Genomic DNA, 20,098 nt, shown 5'->3' with positions numbered 1-20,098 from the left:
TAAATGGTGTGAGAATATGTTAGATCCCAGTGTGGAGAAAACATCTTGATATTCCCTTTCAGTTTCCTTAAAAGATCAAGCACAGGAGGTCAATATTTCAATCTACTTCTGCAAAGAATTCTGTTCAGAGGGAAGTAACAGAATCAAGCCAGGCTCCTGCCACTGCTAGCAACCCTCCCCCAGCCGAGGCAGGAACAACCTGCCTGGGGAAATGGTCACACAACCCCTACTAAGGTCCCAGCTTAGAATGGCCCCATTTGCACGTAATGGCAACAAATAATGGTTTAATTAATCCACAGTTTGCTGCGGCATGTGCCCGGTGTGTGCCACCATTATTTGGAATATGCAACCTCCGATTGGCCAGATGGGAGATTGCCCCGTGACATCCGAACCTGGATACTATGGGTTAATCGTGGTTTAAACAACCCACAGTTAACCTAACAACTAATTGTAGGTTAACCATGAGTTGTTTATGATAAACCTATAGTGTCATGGTTTGGACATCACAGAGCCTGGAAGCAACATATTCAAAATGGTGGTGACACAGAACTCTGGCAAATCATGGGTTAATTAACCCATGATTTGCTGCCATTATGTGCAAACCTGGTCAATGGGAAAGTCACAACTTGGTAGTTTTTTCTCAGGTTTAAATCTGGTAATCAATTACTTCATTTTTAACGCTACAAATGCACCCTTGCTGATTAGTTAATTGCTGCAATCTACTTTTATTTGTATACTTTTATCCTGTTGCAAGACTTTGGCTTAATTCTGATATTTGCTTGGGACAACTCCAGCAACAGTTGTGGCTTACCTGTACACCTGCTTGAACACCTGCTTGTTATTGTTGTGTTTTAATTGTTTTTATGCTATGTGAATTTGATTTTATGCTATGTTTAAATTAAGAGTTTGTTTTTAATCTGGATTTTATTGTGAGCCACATCGTTTTTGGGCGGAAAGACAGGATGTAAATTAATTAAATAAGAAAATCAAACATGAACACCACTTGAATGGGATATCACCAGTTGCTGTACTAGGTGTCTGGCTATCCTAGGGCTTCATCCCACAAGGCTAAAAATCCTGCAATTTACTGGGGCTTCTGCTTCCGGAATCTTTGTGGGATTAGATCTGGTCCTTTCCACATGACTTAAAAAAACAACTAAACTTCTCAATGAGATCTATGTGTTTCATTACAAAGCCACTAGGTGGCGCTGTTGCTTTATTTGCAATAAAAACGACTTAAACTGTATACCCTCATTTATTTCGACTCCATGGCGGGTGGAGGGAAATGCCGGACTTTCATTGTCAAGGAAAACAACGCAATAGAACTCACAATGAGTGGGAGGTTCCCTAGAGGAGGGCTGCGTCGTGTACCCGCAAACTTCTGTGAGTAAGCAATCTCCATAGCAGGATAAAAGCCCGCTGTGAAGGAGCCCCTACTCTAATCCCTCCATTAACAGAGCTCACTCCCTTTCTGTCCACAGCCCTGCTTCCTTGACCAACCTGGCCCCTGCTGCATAGGCCTTGGACAGGACCCTGGGAGTTTCTTGGCTGGGGGGACAACTCACCTTTCCAATGACATCGTTCCGGCTAAGCTTGTCCTTATCCATGACCGTGATGATAATAGTCGTTTCCCTCAGCTTCTCGGTGGGAATATCAAAAATGAAGGACTCATTGAAGACAGGGTTCAGGCACCGCTTCATCACAACAGTCTTCTTCTTCTCCACCCGCTTGTCTTTGTACATCAGCCACACCTTCACGTAGGGGTCTGGCAGAGACACACAAAAAGGACACGATCACCAGCACGTTATTAACTGTGGAGGGGTTGAGGCTGCGGAGGGTTCAAGAATAAGAACCCCAGGACTCAGGCTCCAACAAGCCTTATCAGACCTGCTAATGATGGATCATTTCTCTCCCTTGGCATTGCACCTACATGCATTCTGAAAATACAAGGTTCAGGTTTCTTTACAAAGAAAGCTCTGGGTGTTAACTTTCCCTCCACATGGGAAAATGAGTGAAACGTTTATTCCAAATCCCTCTGCCTCACATTCCAGTCTGTCCCATATTGGAAGTTCTATCCCATGTCCAGAGAGTCATTTGCATCTCAGCTTCTTTTCAAGCCAAAGACAGGTAATACACCAGCCGGTTATGTAAGTAGTTATTCAGTGTTGTATGTCAACACCCAATTGCAATCAGGTTCTGGATACGCCCCGCTGAATTTGCCAAAAAATTTGGGTGCACAGCAGCCAAAAAAAAAAGACAGATTTTCTCTTGTACTAAGGGGATGCAAGCCGTGTTTTGCCCCTGAATTTGGGCAGCAAAACAGAAAAAATGTTTTTGCTGCCTTGCTGTCGAAGTTCAGCAGCAAATGTAGTGGCGGAGTGGGTTCCAGGGTGGGGAATTAGCCCCCGGACCCCTAGAAGTAGCCCACCCTGAGCTAGAATCACGCCAGACCGCCCTTGAGTCTGCTTGCTTGTACAACCAGCCCTTCAGTCTGAGGGCATTATTCTTAACCAGAGTTCGATCATTCCTTAACCATCACATTCCAACACAGGACTGCTTATGGAGTGGCCAGGCTTTCAGGTTTCCTGCTTCTCCTGCTTATAGGAGAGAGAACCTACCTCCTCACAAGTAAATAAGCCACAAACACCTTCCTCCTTGATAGAGAAGAGAGAAGAAGCAAATGAGAGAAATATATGCTCACTCCCCACTACAAGCAGCGTAATGGACTTGGAGACAGTTTTCCCTTTTGGTGCAGACCCTCATAAGGGAAATCTCCCTCCCACAATGGAACAGATTAGCTTCTAGAACAGGGGTAGGGAATGTGTGGCCCCACAGAAGTTGTTGGACTGCAACTCCCATCAGTATAGCCAATGAGGAGGGATGATGGGAATTGCAGAACAACAAAACTGGAGGGCCACACATTCCCCATCCCTGTTCTAGAACTTCAGTGGTTTTGCAACTTAGGGCACAATCCTATGCATGTTTAGACAGAAAACAGTCCTACAACTCCCAGCATTCACCAGCCAGCAATGCTGGGAGTTGTAGGACTGTTTTCTGTCTAAACATGCATAGGATTGCACCCTTAGTTGTACAGAAGTCCACTGTTCTGATGTCCTAGTTCTTTGAGGCCACTCCATAGTTTTACCTTACGTCCAGTATAAGAAAGATGCTTGAAACATTTCCAAATTAAAAATGAACATCTGTATTTGTTCCCTCTGGCCAGGACTTCAAAAAGCCACATGCATACATGGAGGGGAGTCATATATATGGCTTACGGGTGGGGTTTGATTATAGCCTTTTGCACTGCTATTTTTTATTTATTTTATCACATGTGTATCTCACCTTCTTTCCCTCATGGAATTCAAGATAGCATACTCGAGGTTCCCAGGAGGTCTCCCATCCACACACTGACCACACTGAACACTTTTTGGCTTCAGCAAGGGGGTTGCATCATGAGCCCCGGGACCTGGATGAAGCACGCTACTTTTCAGTTTAAAATGTAAAAATCAAATTGAAAAGTGAGTAGCCTTTTCAGCATGTGACAGAACCTTCAAAGGAACCTCGTGGCTCTTTACCATTTTCCATCCCAGTCTTGGGGTACAACTGAAAGTACAGCACAGTATGAGCTGTTCTGACATCAGTCAGAAGCAGCTCAAAGAGGACCTTTGTATGCACAAAGGAAACACACTGTTCTGGTTCTGGGCCAGGTAGATTTTGCTGGTCCTTCTACTTAGGGTCCTCATTCACACCTCCCTGCTCAAAACAGCGGCAGGGGGGTGGGTACTGAGGGGATGAGGGCTGGTGCCCATGGGATCATAGGGGGCAGGGTCAGTGTGCAGGGACCCACCTCTCTACTCATTTTAAACCCTCATGCATTCAGGTTTATATCTGATCAAAGTCAACTGGAAATGATGGCTATAAATAATGCCTTGCTCCTATGTCAGAAAGGAGGCCAATAAAGGCCTGATTATCAAAGGAGTTCTGACAGCTCACGGATCCCTGCCAGGATTACTAGAAACTGGTATGTGTCCAAACTTCTAAGGAAAGGAACATTTATAGCTCACTTTAGTATTGAGACTATTTGCTACCGTATACACAAGGTCTGTTCTGGCATCCAATACCTGATGTTCCCCCAATGTCCATGGCTTTAAGATTCCGAGCTTTGATAATATTCACAACAATGGAGTTAGCAGAAGGATTGTAGCAAAGGGATAGGAGCAACTCTCCTCGGCTTCCCTGCAGCAAAGAAAGAGTTAGTAGAGATCGAGAACTTCTTGTCTAACATTGTGCATCACTGATGCTCATTGTAAGCACTGCCAACACTTGGGACTGAAACCATCCCAGCACAGTCCAGGATCTAGCCTGTTCCCCTAATTTTACACACAATTCGCCTCCAGGTGTGCTTCCACCATGGCAAACTGTTAATCTAGGGTACAATTACCTGGCTTTGGCTAACATCTTTGCTTAAATCAGGCTTGGGTTCACATTGGCCAAGGTAAAAAATCCTTCGGCTGGGTGGATGAAGCTGTTCAAAATAAAGTGGAGGCTTGGTGTCATGGACTGGCAAGGCCCTATTCTGTGAGTAGTTCTCCTGCCTTTCGCCTTTATCTTCTAAAAATGTTTTTTTTCTTTCCAACTCCAGCCAGTCAGGATGATAGTTCCTTGTTTGTTTTTGAAAGCTATGTTTCTGTTTCCTGAACTGAAGCCTTGTTCTCTCTCTCTTCCTCTGATCTTCTGTGGAACTTCATAATATCTTACTCCTCTGAGCACAACTGCCTGACCTCTACAGTCTAACTAAATGTTTGACCTCTAAACTATTAAGCTTTTGGCAGGAACTGATTAGCACTGGTGTGCGCGTGCATGCACACCCATGCACAAGATTTAATCCCTTAATATCCTAAAACCAAATTAAATACAAAAGTGGAGGACAGTTCTATTGCTTCACACCTAGCCATGTTCAGGGATGCCTTTTTGGATTTCAGTGGGGTAGAAATAAAGATAATGGGGCTTCAAGGGGGAGGCAGGCTTACTGGGAAGATTTATAGTCCTGCTCTTTCATATATTCAAAAATTAATAATAAAAAGGAATGAATTTTAAAAGCATTTGTTATTACATTTATACCTCACAATAACGATGTTATCTACACAGGGCAGTTGGGGGGGGGGTTGCTTTGTTTTGGAAGGAAAGGGTTTTGTGCCTGTGGCATGTACACGGACCCATTTCATTGTTTACAGCAATAATCACTCGGTGTGCACAACCAAGGAGCTGCCCACACATATGTCATTGCTCCTGACAAATAACCACATGCTGAGAAACATGCAAGGATGTGTTATACTGCTTCCCCTACTCTCCCTAAATGGCCCCCATGGCCATGCTTGTGACCTTGGGGGTGAATCCATGGGCGATTTGCTGCGAACTGGCTGCATTTGTAGGTCGTTCAGGGCACATGTGGGCTGCCACAGCAGCCACCCTGGAGCTTGTCGTGGAAAAACTGGATTTCCTGAGAGTGCTTAAAGTCTGATTCTTTTCCTTAAGTCAGGTTGTCTGCGCTATAGTCGTGTGCCCCAACCCCCGCATTTACTCTGGGTATGCTAACCCTGCCCAGAGGCGTGCCTTTCGCCATGACCAGGCCAAGGGGTGTTTCCTGTCCCTGTGTTTCCTGTCCCTGTCTTTCCCAGAACAAACATATGTGTGTCTACTCAGAAGTAACTCCCATTATGGTCAATGAGGCTTGTTCCCGAAATGTGCACTCCCAAGGTTACCGAGATTCCCATAAATCGAAATAACGCATTTAGGAACCTTAAAGCTATGTCAAACCTGTGTATCTTTGATGTTTGCTTCCTTGCTTTTTGGAAGTAATTAAGTCACAGCTTCGCTCCTTTGCAGCATCAGGAGCTTCAGGGGAGGGAGAAGGCTGCAGCTGTGTTTTTTGCTTAGCTGTAAGGAAGGATGGGGGGGGGGAAGCCTCTCGCATTGGTTGATCAGCCCATCAGTCTGATGACATTCACTCCAAACCCCCTATCCCACTTGGAAGTATGTTACTGTGAAGCAACTTAGAATGGTACAGTGCACTTGTTCATGGAGCCCTGCATGGACCAAAGCCAATTCCCTGAAAAAACAGGTAATCCTCCATTCGCTTCACTTCTGTCATGGAGATCCCCGTTTAGTTCTTGTTACAAGAATTTTTGGCCTTGAAGCTTTTCTTTTCTCATGGTAAAGGGTTATTAAGAGAAATAGGCAAGAGATCATCAGGGTCACAATATTCTTGTCTCCTGAAGACAGCTACTGCAGAAGCCTTGGAATCCTCTGGCCATGCTAGAAACAAGCTGCTGCAGTCAAATGGCCAGTGCCGCCCCCCCCCCCACATGTACCAAATCCTGTTCTGATCAGCCCTCTGTTTAAAAGCAAGGCAAGTCTCTTACACTCCCATCACTGCAGGGCTTTAGGTCTTTCCAGAATGTCTGCATCTGGGTCAAGTCCACCTTGTTGAGGGGAACAGACACTTCCCCAATGGGATCATTACGACTGAACCGATCATAATCCAGGACCTGTAGGTAGAGCACCCGCTGAACCACTTTCTCATATGGAAAACCTGCCAAAAGCAAAAGGGCAGATGTAAAAGCTGAGAGGCCCACTGCAGGCAACTACAGTGAAGACAGCCCAAATATAAGCCTGGGTTAGGGTAAAAACAGTAATTCTGTTGCATACGCTGGTCTTTTGCACATCAGGCAACATGTGTATGTGTGTGTATGTATGTATGTGTGTGTGTATATATATATATATATAGAGAGAGAGAGAGAGAGAGTGAGCGCCAATGGAGAAGGGGTCATGATTGGCCCAGCTCAAACATGGATGAAGGGATCCATGCTTCTGGGTAATCTAGCAGCCTTGAATAACATCTGTAGGTATTCCAGATGAATGAGATGTAATCCAACTTCATCAATCAAACTTGATGCTTCAGGGAGCTGGGCAGTGGCTGTAAGGGCCAGGAAGGAATCCCAGCCCATTCATCATTGCACTTAGATCACTAGTGAAGGCTTTCGGTTTCTCTATGGTAACATCAGGCACTGGCCATTCCCTCAGGGATGGGTACTAAATGTGATGGACTAAGGGCATGATCTGACATGGCAGGAAGCAAGACAGTAGATATGACAGAGGAAAGATATGGTATGTAGCATGAACAGGCCAGACGGAAGAGATAGACCAGGGTATGATGTGATGCTGAACTTGGCAGATTAATGTTTTAGGGTATGTCTGCATCCTCTAATTTTTGTGTGATCTGCCTCTGAAAAGAGTGCAAGTTGCTGGTGCACTCTGAAACTCATCATCTCTCAAAACAGATTGCTTAGAACACCACTTCCTGGTTTCTTCATGTGAAAGTGGGCATCTCATTAAAGATGCCCGGACTTTCCCACAGGAAGTTTGGACAACGGTCTTGCAATGCCCCTCATCCCAAAAGCTATCCTACTCCTCTTCCTTCATTATCAGAGTCTTTCTCTCTTTAAATATGTTTAAGCCGAATCTGCACAGATACTTCCTCCCCACAACTAATTCACCACAGATGAATGCTCTTCTGCTATTGGGGGAGGGGAGGTTGTGGGGAGAGGATTGTTTCTGACCTTTCAAAATCCTGACTATTTCACAGTCCCATGAAGCACCTATGATCCCCCACCCAACCCCTATTGCACACCCCATCAATATGGTGTGTGTGCGTGCACATGCATTCAAACAGAGATGCACACACAATCCCTACAGGAGGAAACCGGTATGTATGGGAAATGCATAAAGATGACAGCCATCATTGTGAAGGACAGACTAAAAGAAATGGAAATAAATGTGACAAGAGCCATTGATAGTACCAGAGGTCACCTGGATCAGACAGTTGTTGGAGCCTAGACCCTAAAAGGCCCACTGACTAAGAACTCTGTTCTTTTAAATGTTTTGATTGTTTTAATTATGGGGTTTTATTCTTTTATCTTGTTGTTCACTGCTCCGAAATCTTTGATGTAGAACAGTGTATAAATATAATAAATAAATAAATAAATAAATAATAAAAAAAGAAATAAGACCCAGGTGCTATCTTGGCTCTCATTTGCTGTGCGATCCACTTAGGTTGGAAGCAATGCAGGCTGTTCCTGACTTGGCCAGGCCCCATGCCAACAGAGAACACACCCCAGAATCCCATGTGATGGAGCAAAGCTGTGCTCTTACTTGGCAAACCCTCTCCACCACTCACTAGCCATGCCTCCTCTTCTCCTCATCCCAGTCAGGTAAGGCTGAGTTGTCCAATAACTGGTGCCAACCTGACAAGAGCTTCTGACACAGTCATGCCCCTGAGAGGTGCTTACCCACAAGATGCCTCCATGACAAAAGTCAGCGACTGGGTTTTGATGACACGGGATGACATGGTGCAGCTTGTTGTGGGTTATTTAACCCAAGAAAAGCTGTGGCGCCCATGGGCACCATGTGGCATATCTCATCTCCGCTTGGAGGTTGCCGTGTTGTGTGAACCCAGCGAGTGTGGGTTATGTGAGAGTTAAACAGCACACTTGCCAGCTTTGGATGACACAACAACCCCAGATCAGGGAATGCATATTCAAAATGGTGGTTGCACCCGCCCCACATGCACCGCAGCTTCACCATGGGTTAAATAACCCATAGTGGGCTGTTGTGTCATGCAAACAGCCCCACTCTGTAGGGAGGATTCACAACTCTATCTACTCATGACAAAAAAAATTAGCATTTATGTTTCCCCCTCATATATATCTGTGTCTTATTCATGAATAGTCACAGATATAATCTCTGCCAAATTATAGTTTTTGAGAAGTGAGTTTACTTTCCAGTGCATTTCCATGCGTAAAAAACAACATGGGAAGTGACTTTAATCTAGTAACACTACAGACAGTGCATTACAATTGTATGCCCATTCCTAGAAAACGTGTGTGGCTCCAAGTTTAAAGTATCAAAGGCAATTGCCTTGTGACATCCCCCATGTGGCAGGCCAGTGGTAATGCCTTGATGTGAAGGTGTTTGAAGGCTACTCTTTACATGGATTACCCTGACTACGAGGAGAATCTTCATGTCAACATTATTCCTAACTGTCGCTGTGACACCATTATGGGGACTCTCCACATGATGAGAGACTTTCAAATGTTGCAGTTCTTACGTGGAGTGAAGCCATGCCAAAGCAATTCTGGCAGCCTATTGGCAGATAGCTGACCCCAATTATAAGCAGAAGGCAGAGGCACTGGATTACATAGTTTAATGCTCTTTTCCAGACTGGCACCCATTCTTTTCCTATTTGGTTAGAACAGGCTTCCCCAACTTGGTGCTCTTCAGATATATTGGAATACACCTCCCATTATCTCCAGTCAGCACAGTCAATGACTATGTTGATTGAGGAAGATGGGGTTTGTAGTCCAACACACCTAGAGGGCATCAAGCTGGTGCAAGCTGGGCTAGATGTATTGTGCACAACTGCATTTTCACTCTTAACCATCAACAAAATTGCCTGTCTCTGCATTCTGGCAATGAAAGGATGCATTACCACACTTGACAGGCAGATAAATGAGACATGAAGTAGATTTGTTAAGCATAACTTGACTCTGTAGCTGGCACCCTAAAGCAAGACCATTTTACGTACCTTCAAAGAGAAAGGTCTCATTCCAATGTGGGTTTAAGTTCTTCCTTTTCACCTTTGTCTCCAGCTTATGTTTTTTATCTGGCAGGAGGTAAATTTTGACAAAAGGGTCACTTGTGCCACTGAAATCCTTGGCTGGCAGCTCTTGAGCTTTCAATATTTTGACAGTCAGGGTGGACTCCTGGAAATTGTAGCCAACGCTAAACTGGATTCGGCCTAGATTCTCTCGGCTGGAGCTGTCATGTCCCTCGTCATCCTCGGACCCAGGGGAGAGCTACACAGCAAGAGAAAACAGTAAGAGGCAGCCATGAGATTCTGGTGTGGGGAGTTCATCTTCTGTAGCAGCAGCAAACCATTTTTAAGCATAAGAAGAAGCCCCAAAGGCATTGGCTAACTCAGGTCTAGATTAAACTTGGGTAATTGCTGAGAATGTATTTCTCATGGTCTGTTATTACAAATGCTTTATGTGCAATTACCCTAGGAGAGCATTTTCCTCTACAAAATGCTTCCTCCTCTCTCTCTCCTAGCCAGTGGCTCCCATAGGGAAAGCAAATTCCTACTCCTCTTCCCTTCTGAGAGCTCAAGACCTTTCCAAACTGTCTGCTATCCTTATGTGAGAAACAGCACTTGAAAAAACATTTGTTCACTGTATGCAAGTGTTGGAAGGGAAAGAGAAGTTTGGGAAATGACTGCAGAGGGGGTATATTATTAGCACAAGATCTATTTAATTACAGGCCTAACAGGGAGTGAGCCTGAGGGCTGGGAAAAATGTATTCTACTGTGAACAGTATGACTCTGCTCCTCCTCATTAGCAGAGTGTGAAGCTACCCATCTCAGAAACATTTCACCTCACTGTCAGCAGCCCCTGCTTCAGTCTCCTTCTGAAGAATCTCACCTTCCAGCTTCTACATAGTTCACGGCTTCACTATAAGCCTTCAAACACTGGGTCAGGAAGAGCACTCCCTTTAACCCCATCATGTCCCACCTTGTCTATTCCTGTCTCGCCTTGCGCTTGCCTCTCTCTTGCCATGCAGAGAGAGGCAAGGACAGTTACTCCTGCCTCTCCCTGCCTGGCATTTCCTTTTGCTCATGGCTCTGGTGTGTGTAGGCTGCTTGCACACAATGAAGCCTCCCCAGCTGAGGTCCTGGGTGGAGGATTGCTGCCCTGCTCTGCAACTTGGTCGGGGAAGCATTTAGTGTGCCGCTTCCCTTCTAAGGAGGGGGATTGGTGTGCTAGGTGAAGGGAAATCCCTGCTGTTGTCTCTAATCCATGGTCAGAGATAACAGTGGAGATTCCCTGTACGCTGCTCATCCTCCCAACTTGAAGGAGGAGCAGCACACGGGGCAATCTCCTCTGTTATCTCTGATCAGTGATAGGAGATAATAATGGGGATTCCTCTCCCTGCTAGCCTTCCTAAGCCCCCACTACCCTCCAGGGAATGGGGCCTAGGGGTGGGGAGAGGCCCATGGAGGGAGCCCAAGAGTCTATGGGCTGGATTAGGCCCATAGGCCGAAAGTTCCCATCCCTCCCATATGACCCCTCCATTTTCAATGGCCTACGTATTGGCAGTGTGGCTGGGCAATGACACATCTATCTGTTTGTGCACTACTCTCTCTCATAAGATATGAGCATCTTATAGTGCTGCAGCTACAATCTCTTGCCTACTACTAGCATAGGGTACTCCTTCTTTACTCCATCTTTCAGAGGCACATGAGCTTCAATCCTCTAGCATTCCTTCCCACTCAATCTGTGCTTCTCATTTCTTTTTACATTCCTTCTCACATCCTCTCTGTTTCACTGCTACTGTTAATTAAGCCAGTATTAATATTTAATAATTTAATTGCATTCAGGCCCCCAGGGCAGTGGTTACATTGAGGAATTATTCCCACATTAGTTTTGCACAGGGATCTGTAATTTTCTGCTGCAGTTCAGGACATAAAGCTTTCGTACAGTTCAAAATGCACAGAGGGAGGGTGTGCATGTTTTTGAAAAGATAATTGCCTGAGAAATAAATATTCCAGATAGTTAGATGGATGCAAAAGCCTTAAAAATGTTAAAACTAAACAAGTGAAACCTGGAAATAGGATGGTGAACCAAACAGTCATAGCTCTGACATGTCCTCCTGTATTCAGTTTATGCAAACAAATGTGGTCAGGACTTCAGAAAATATGTAGGCACAGTCAGTGGATCCCTTAAATTAGGGGAGGGCAAACTCAATTGCATGGGGGTGGGGAAGGCTGGATGATCAAATGGCATCAGGGGTGTGGCCGTGCTCTGATCCCCAAGAAGTTCACTGGGAGGATGTTCCTCCCGGCACATCTTCCAGGAAGTGGCTTCACTACATGGAGGCCTTCTCCCGTATGGAGGAGGCCCACGTGCAGTGAAGCTGCTTCAGCTGCCCTGTGGCTTGTCCCATTGGAGAAGCCGCTGTGCACACAAAGCTGCCAACTAAGCTGGCAGCTTGAAGTCTTGGACATTTCTCTCGCATGGCACGTTCTACATCACATTGAAAGGAATGGGACTTAAGTTGGACTAACATTGGATACAACCCCAGGTCAAGAATGTGACCTGCTATATGTGTCAGCTGACGGTATGTTGGGATGATGTGTTGTCATGGCACCCATGAAGTCCTGGAGGTGCCTCAGACAAGACAGTCTTGGCATGGTTGTTGACATCCTCCAGAACAGCAAACCTGAGGGTCCTCAACACCAAGTCTGTGACCACCTATGTTAGCTCAGGTTCAAGGTCCTAGGGAGTTAGGCACTGCAATGGTTGGTACATGAACAGGCATTCCCATTTGTCCCTAGTGTCCAACACCACGCTCAAAACTGGAGCCTAGCTGGACAGGAACCTTGGAGAAGGAGATGAAATGCATAAAGACCACAGTAACTCTCTCTCCCTTACCTGACCCAACCTAACCCACATGGTTCTTCTTTATAGATGTTCCTGGTGTGACATGGGACTGGACCGTGTGAAAACAGCTCATGCCACAATGGTAACAAATGAACTGGGCCTATGTTCAACTGAAATCAGTAGGACTTGCTTGTAAATAAATTTGCTTAGGATTGTAGCCTTCGTAGCATTTCACTCTGGAATAGCTGATGTCAGTCACCACTTGTATCAGAGACAGGCTGCAGTTTACATCCTGGCTAATTCTCACTTAGGCAGGCTTCCTTACCATAGCTACATCTTGCTACAAGGAGAGCTAAAACAGAAGGCTTCTGAATGCCAGTAGTAATACATATTGCTAATACAGCATGTTTGATTGGCAAAGGACCTCACCATCTTCATTATATCCACCCCCACAACCCTTGGAGAAGCAACTATTTTAAAGATGAGAAATTGATTTGCTGAAGATGACCAAACAGTAAGTTATTGGGGGGACGGGGGGCGGGGGATGGATTTTGAACACAAAGTTCACCACAATCCAAGCCCAGTCCCATAATCTAGCTGCTGGGGCACACAGACTCCAAGACGAGTATTATACGGCACAGAATTGCCTACCCCTTGTTAAGGGCATTGTTTCAACTTGTTTATTAACTCATGACCAAAGAAGAGAATGCTAGAAGCATTAGCTGGCATTTGCCCCCCCCCCCTTTAAATTGATGTGAGCCACATTGGGAGGTAATATTTGTCTGAAAAGCAGGATTAAAACAAAATAAAATAATTTTAGCTAACTTTTCCCTTCAGTCTAGCTCGACAATGCCCCAGCACAGAAAGCCTGGAATCCAAAGGTTTATAAGAGACTGGAACTGAAAGAGGTTTTGATTCTAAAATACTTTTTGTTTGCTGAGTTTAACTAAGGGTACATTGAAAGTTGCAGCATTTAAGGGAGATTGGAATCCATGGTACATAAGGAAACTAAATGTCTGTGTTGACTCTCACAATAAGGTCAACAATTTCCAATTTTAAATCTTATCCCCTTTTGGCAGCTTGCCATGAATCTTTTCATGTCTCTGAAAGTCTTTAAGAAACCATTTGCTGCTATTGTTTTTAAAGGCTCCTGAATGGATATATGCTATCCAAAGGTGAGCAAAAGCATGTAAAGCACACCAAGAAAAGGCAGAGAGCAGATCCACAAGGTTGCACAGGGTACATTCTTGCATTCATGTGGAAATATTAAAAGTAATTTGGGGTTGTAGTACAAACATTCCAACCATATGGAAGCCACAGTTTGGTTCAACAGGAATATTTTTCTATTTATATTCTGCCTTTCCTCCAAGGAGCTCCACAGGGTACACTCCAATTCTTTCCTCACTACAGCCCTGTGAGGTAGGGAAGGCTGAGCGTGATTGGTGTAAGGTCACCCAGGGAGCTTCTTGGAGATTTGAACCTGGGTCTCCCCAGCAATAGTCTAACTACATTGGATCTCAGCATATCTAACATATAAACCACACTGTAGGCTCTCTTGTAATATTGAAGAGTGTAGTGGCTGAGGACCAAACCAGATGTGATGAGGCCATCATTCATGTGTCCACTCTGTTTTCATATAAAGTTGGCTCACTGCCCTCCGATTCCTGGACTGGCAGTTAAATATTACTTCAACACTGGCAACGTGACACCATCCTCCCCTGCACTGGAAGGCAGAAGGTCAACTTAGGAGATATTGGGCAAGCCATGTGGCACAAGCAGCTCTGTCCTAACACCTCACCATCCCTTCCTGCCTCCCAGCATCTGCTGCCTGAGGCAGCTGCCTCCCATTCTGTCTAGTGGCAGGGCCAGTCCTGAGTAGGGGAATAAGACCTGCTGCTTCTTCCATCAGAGGTGCCAGTGATCTCAAAGCCTGCCTCTGCCTTTATGCTGTTATGACAGATAGTGGGCTTCTCCACATGGGGCTTTTATCCTGCTACTGAGATTGGCCATTCATAGAAGTTTGTGGATCCTTTACACGATGTTGTCAACCTCCAGGGCATCTCGCACGTGAAATTACCTTTATCCCATTTTTTAAGAAGATGGGATTTAATAAGCCATCAAATTAGAGCACGTTGAGTTCCCTCAAGAAAAGAGGAAATCCTGCAATAAGTGGAGCTAGACCACAGCACCATCTAGTGGCTGCATAATGAAACATATAGAACATGCAGATAAGGGGGAAAGGGGGAAGGGAAGCGTGAATAAAGGGAGCCCATTGTGACCCTGCATTTAAGATGGAAGCAGAAAGCCCCAGTAAAGTTGTGGGATTTTAGGGTGGTGTAGAAATGCTCTGTTTCTTCCTTATGGTATAGTGACCTTTGAAAGCAGTATGTATGAGGAAATTTCTCTAATGTGATGCTGGAGAAAGGACTACATAGTGCTCATAATGATACAAGACCTATAATCATAGGCCAGAACAACAAATAACAAAACCCTTTCCAAGAGAAGAAAACAATACATCAAATGGTGTATGCTTATACCTTTTAAAATCCCAGCTTTTGTAGCAGTCCAGTACTTTTAACAACATCAGCATGGTGGCTTTCACAGGCCCAGTGTAATCACTTTCAGTGTCAATTCATATGACCCTATGGTACATGATAGTTATTGCAAGTTGAGGCTTAAGTGGATTTTGGCATGGTGAAACCAGTGATGTGAATTCAAAAACATATGTTCAGATTATGCCCAGACTTGGGTTGAGTAGTCGGGGCATGGCAAATCATAATTTCGGCACATGTCAGAGAGGGTTTGATGAGAATGGCTCAGCTTGCCAAAACTCAACCCTGAAAAGTAATTGCATGGTGACTTTATCCCATGAAAAACAGCCATTGGCCCATAAACCGCAGAACACGGAAGTTGCTGAAGCGCTGTCGCTATGGCAATACAGCTGCAGGAAAAGATGAGATGGACGAGGCACAGTTGGTGCTGTTCTGACCTCTCTTATTAGCTGCCCACACCATTTGTGCTGACTGGGTTAGATACCTGGAGCCTATTCTGAGCCTTTTGCCCATGGCTGAGGTAGGGATGGACAGTTCAGTCTATTTCTGGCCTGTGTCAGTTGCACATGTGTTTAGTCATAAGTCTGTTCCATCCTGATTTCAGTAAACAGATGTTTAAAACTGCACAAAAATCACATTTAAATTATATGCAGTTTCCTGTAGAATACAGACTTTTGTGTACATTTCCACTAAAATATGCATCTTTGTAAGCATTTTCTGAGCTGAGAACTGCATTGCAAATTTTGGAGAAGTGTCCAATCTGAAGGATAACTGCATTCTGATCTGATTAACCTGAGAAGTCTGGATTAGGCCGGTTCACTTAAAAATGAAGACCAAACAAAGTTCTCCGGCAGCCCTTGGCTGAGGGTGGCTTTCCTCTTGTTTTGAATGGAGGATGAGACCCTTCGTCCATTTTTCTTTAATACCAAAAGGCCCTTTCAAGTGTCAGTGTAGCTACTGAAGTCTGAAACTATTAAGAAGGAGTAAGACTGCTGCCTTGTCAGTTAGGCTTTTTGAAATGCTGAAGGACTGAGGTACAGGAAGAAGAGACACGCAACATGTGGTGCAAGAAGAGGTACAAGAAGAAGAGACACACATCATGTCGGAAGGTGTTGCTGGCACACTGCCATTGCGAACAGAGCCTTCGAGGAGCTGGGCTGCTGGCAAAAGCAGATGTAGAGGGTTGGTCCAAGAAGCCCCGTTGGGGTAGAAATGTGAATCATCAGACTTGCCTGCAATCTGTGGCATCTTGTTGTGTTGAGCACACCAAGGAGGAAGCAAAAGCTCCCCCCCCCCCATTTCACTGGTAGGAAGAAAAAGTGAAACATAACAAAGTGACAGGAAGAACTGCCTTCCCCCAAATGCTTAGTCAGTGGAATCCTCTCCTAGGAGAGCTTTCTACTCTGGTGGGGTGCTGGAGTGCACCAAGCCCTTGCTGCTGGAAGCCCTCCTCTAGTTCCCCAACATTCTTCATATACTGCCCATCTGTTCACAATATTTTCCCCACAAACAGGAAGGACCAGTTTTCTTTTCCTTTTAAGAAAACTTAGATGTCAACTTCTGTGACGAGATTTGTTCTTATATGGTGAACCCACACAGATGCAGAATAGAAATTCTCCTGAGCCTAGAACTAGATAGGCCTGGTTCTAGCGTAACGTGTTTTCTCATCCACATTATCTTTATATCTGCATATGTACAGCTATACATCTGTACATACTAAGTGCATGGAGCATTGTCAAATATTTACACCATTCTGATGTATCATTTATTTGTCTTATTTGTTATAGTACTCTTGCTAGGCTGCCGAGACTTGTGACTAGAGCATTGCCTTGGAACTGGGTGCTCCCTCTTAGGTGCTCCAGGGGTGCCTTCCAATAAGACGGATTCTGAAGTACTATTAGGGATTTGAGCAAACATCATATTAAAACATCTATGGCAACACATCAGGAGCATGGAAACCAGAGAAGTTAAGTCAGTTCCTTGAGGAAAGCTGCAAGCTTTGGACGATGAAGACAATTTTGGGGTCTGTGAACATCTGTTAGATCTGTACTGACTCATGAAACCATAGTCGGTGGAACAGGATACACATCATACGGTGCCAAAAGAAGCCAGTGGCTCAGATCCAAATTATGTTTCAGAGATATGGTAACTTTTGGATAGACACACACACATGATGCAACACTACTGTATTAACATTTTCCATCTCAAGTTCTACTTCACTAGCTGCCATGTACTCTGTGTGTGTGTGTGTGTGTGTGTGTATGAGTGTGGTACAGACAAACACTAACATGATTATGTAGCATCAAATGCTTTTTCCAATACACATTACTGGGGAGATGTGCATCTGCAGCACCCACAACACATTTCCTCATAGCATGTACTGCAGAGAAGGAGAGAAGCTAAGGAGCAGGTTGGTTATCTGGCTCTACCAGAAGTTCTCATGCAGTTATGCATGGTCCGAAGTAGATGAAATACATCTATCGCAGAGATGCAGAACTTCTGGCCCACGAGTTGAATCCAACCTGCAAGGTTCGACATCTGGTCCACAGAGCCTCCTTGGGTTCTTTCAGGGGGCCTATCTGAGGGCCTGGTGGTGGGGTGATTCATTCGCCCCACCCTAAATCAGTTCTGCATCCCCACTCTATAGCTTGTAGTGACATTTTTCACACCTTCCATCAAGCAGAAGTCCTTTTAATCTTCTGACGTGGTCTCAGCTAGTGGTTAAATGGGGCAACCATTTGCTATACTGAGAAAGTCCTCAGATTCTGAGGAGGCTTTGAATTTTTCTCCTTTTGCTTTCCGTTGGTGCTCTCCTTCTTCCATGTGCTTTACCCTACCGTGTTTCTAGGTTCCTCAAATGATTCCTTTCTCTCTCTCTCTCTGAGGAGCATCTCAGAGTGGGATGGCAGGAAGCTGAGCTCTTTACCCATCCCTCTCAGTTTAGACAAATAAATGATACCTCTTGGATTTCTTGCCCATGGCTTTGGAGCTATCCAGGGAGCTGTCAGAAGAGATCAGCCTTCCCTTCCATCACTGGTATGTCCTCAAGTGCCTTCTGGCTTCAGCAACATGCTCGCTTCAGCAGAGTTGGGAGGGCCAATCAGATCAATCCTTCCTGACAGCCTGCCTGTCACGTGACCAAAGCCACCTCTTCAAGAGCCAATGTGGTGACACTGAGTGCCTCTCACCCAGGGCCACAGCTCTTGGAAGCCTGGAAACTTTGTGACTGGTGTGGATGAGCCTGCATGGGGCCTGGTAGAAGAATGGGGCTAAAAGCAGCTTATCTGGGGGGATCAGTCTTGAATGAGAGGAGAGTGGGGAGTGCAGGAGTTTGGATTCCTGGATGGCTATGGGAGGGCTGCTGCTTCCTTAAATCAGCTTTCCCCAACCCGGTGCCCTCCAAATGTGCTAGACTACAACTCCCAGCATCCCCCAGGCGGCATGGAGGAGTTTATGCTTATTACCAGTCCATCCAAATCCCACCAATGGATTCATGGACCACAAAGAGTAAAGAATCTTGGACCTGTTTCCTATTAGTCATCTAGATGCACAAGCTTCATTTGAAGGGGCTTACGTCTCATTTCATGCAGTAGGCTGGGCACAAAGGACCTAACTCCTTAGGGCACCTGGTCAACTCATTTCCAATGCTATCCCACTTTCTTTTTGAGGGGTTGAACCATTTTAATGTCTTGGGGTGGGATGGGGTGGAAGGAAAGAGTGCAAAAGCCTGTCGTTTTAGAGAGGAATTATGCCAGTGGAACTACTTTTTGGGTGGTGGTGATGGTGGTGGTGGTGAAATAGCGGCAGCATTTCCTGTGCCACTCACTAACCAAGGCCAGATTTAGGCAGGCAACTGAGGCGACTGCTTCAGCTACTGGGCTTCGGGAATGCGCCTGGCATGGGTTATCTATTCAGCTATCCACTGAGCAGCTTGAACAAATCATGCAAAAATTCATATGGCATGAATAAAGGCAGATTTACAGATCCTAGCATGCAAATGCATAATCTTATGTGACAAGGATAAATCAGGCATGCTGCTTGTAAATTCAAATCTTGAAATGGGCTACAAATGAAACAAAAGCATTCAAAAGTTGAACATATTTGGGGGGAGGGTCTCCAAAGACTCCTCGCCTGGGGCACTATTTGTTGTAGGGCTGGCCCTGCCATGAAACTGACTTCTGTAGGGTTGTCAGGTCCTGACCTAAAGGCCCTATAGCATTGAGAGCTCCAAGGTAAGAGAAGCAAAATGCAGCAGAGGTGCCTCCCATCCCAGTGGCTGCATCATGTCTACTCACCTGTCACTTTGTACTTGCTGCTGTGGGGTGAAATCAGAACCCTGCTTATTATAGCTGGCAGGAAAGAGGCAGAGAAGAGTGGCTGAGTGGATCCTTTAAGCACCAGAGTGGGAGGCTCCGCTCTGTAGCATTCTGTCTTGCTGGCCTGGAGCAGTTGTAAATGGATCTGAGCAATTATTTTTCAAATCATCCAGACATATGTTTATCTCTTTCCTTAAAGCTTACTTTCCATTGTTGGATAAATGCGTAAATTTGTATGCATTTGAAGGAATTACCTTATGCCGATGGGCAATCCCTAACAATCACATTATGAGCAATTTGGAAGGTGCATTGTTCCATCTTAGTTTCAAGCGAACAGAGCACCAGCTCTCCTGGTGTGGGCACTTGGGGGCACGTCATCGGCTCATTTGGCATCGTGCAAAGTGCGAAGTTAGATCATCATGTCCTGCTAAAAAGCCTGCTATGTGGAGCAAAGAACTTTGCACAATCTATTCAGGTGCCCCAGTGACACCCAGCCTCCCTCATAGCCTTATTATGCCCAAAACACTCGGAACAACAACCATGCTTTGTCACAGCTGCTTGCAAGTTACAAAATCCTTGCACAGAAACAAAACCAATTCCGTGACCTAAAATAAAATAGGGAAATAGGTTGTGCTGGGGGAAGATGAATGGAGACGCTGAGAAGCATTAGGACCCTGGGGTGGGGTTAGGCTGTCCACTAACACACTACCAAAAGGAGGATATGCATAATCAAAAA

The 20,098-nt window shown here is 45.2% G+C and overlaps 1 protein-coding gene across 1 annotated transcript in view; it reads right to left on the bottom strand.

Annotated features, from left to right (window-relative positions):
* Positions 1–20,098, bottom strand: part of SYT7 (synaptotagmin 7) — a 283,673-nt gene that overhangs the window by 16,757 nt on the left and 246,818 nt on the right. Inside the window, exons 10-13 of the mRNA XM_084858651.1 lie at positions 9,644–9,914; positions 6,423–6,592; positions 4,122–4,236; positions 1,566–1,765 (exon numbers count right to left, since the gene is read on the bottom strand). Coding sequence (XP_084714777.1) covers positions 1,566–1,765; positions 4,122–4,236; positions 6,423–6,592; positions 9,644–9,914 — 756 coding nt within the window. The remainder of the gene's footprint in view (positions 1–1,565; positions 1,766–4,121; positions 4,237–6,422; positions 6,593–9,643; positions 9,915–20,098) is intronic.

The sequence above is a fragment of the Heloderma suspectum genome, chromosome 1 (assembly GCF_057233095.1).
Source record: "Heloderma suspectum isolate Gila_16-S chromosome 1, 16-S_ref, whole genome shotgun sequence".
NCBI lineage: Eukaryota > Metazoa > Chordata > Lepidosauria > Squamata > Helodermatidae > Heloderma > Heloderma suspectum.
This window is presented reverse-complemented; position numbering and strand designations above follow the sequence as displayed.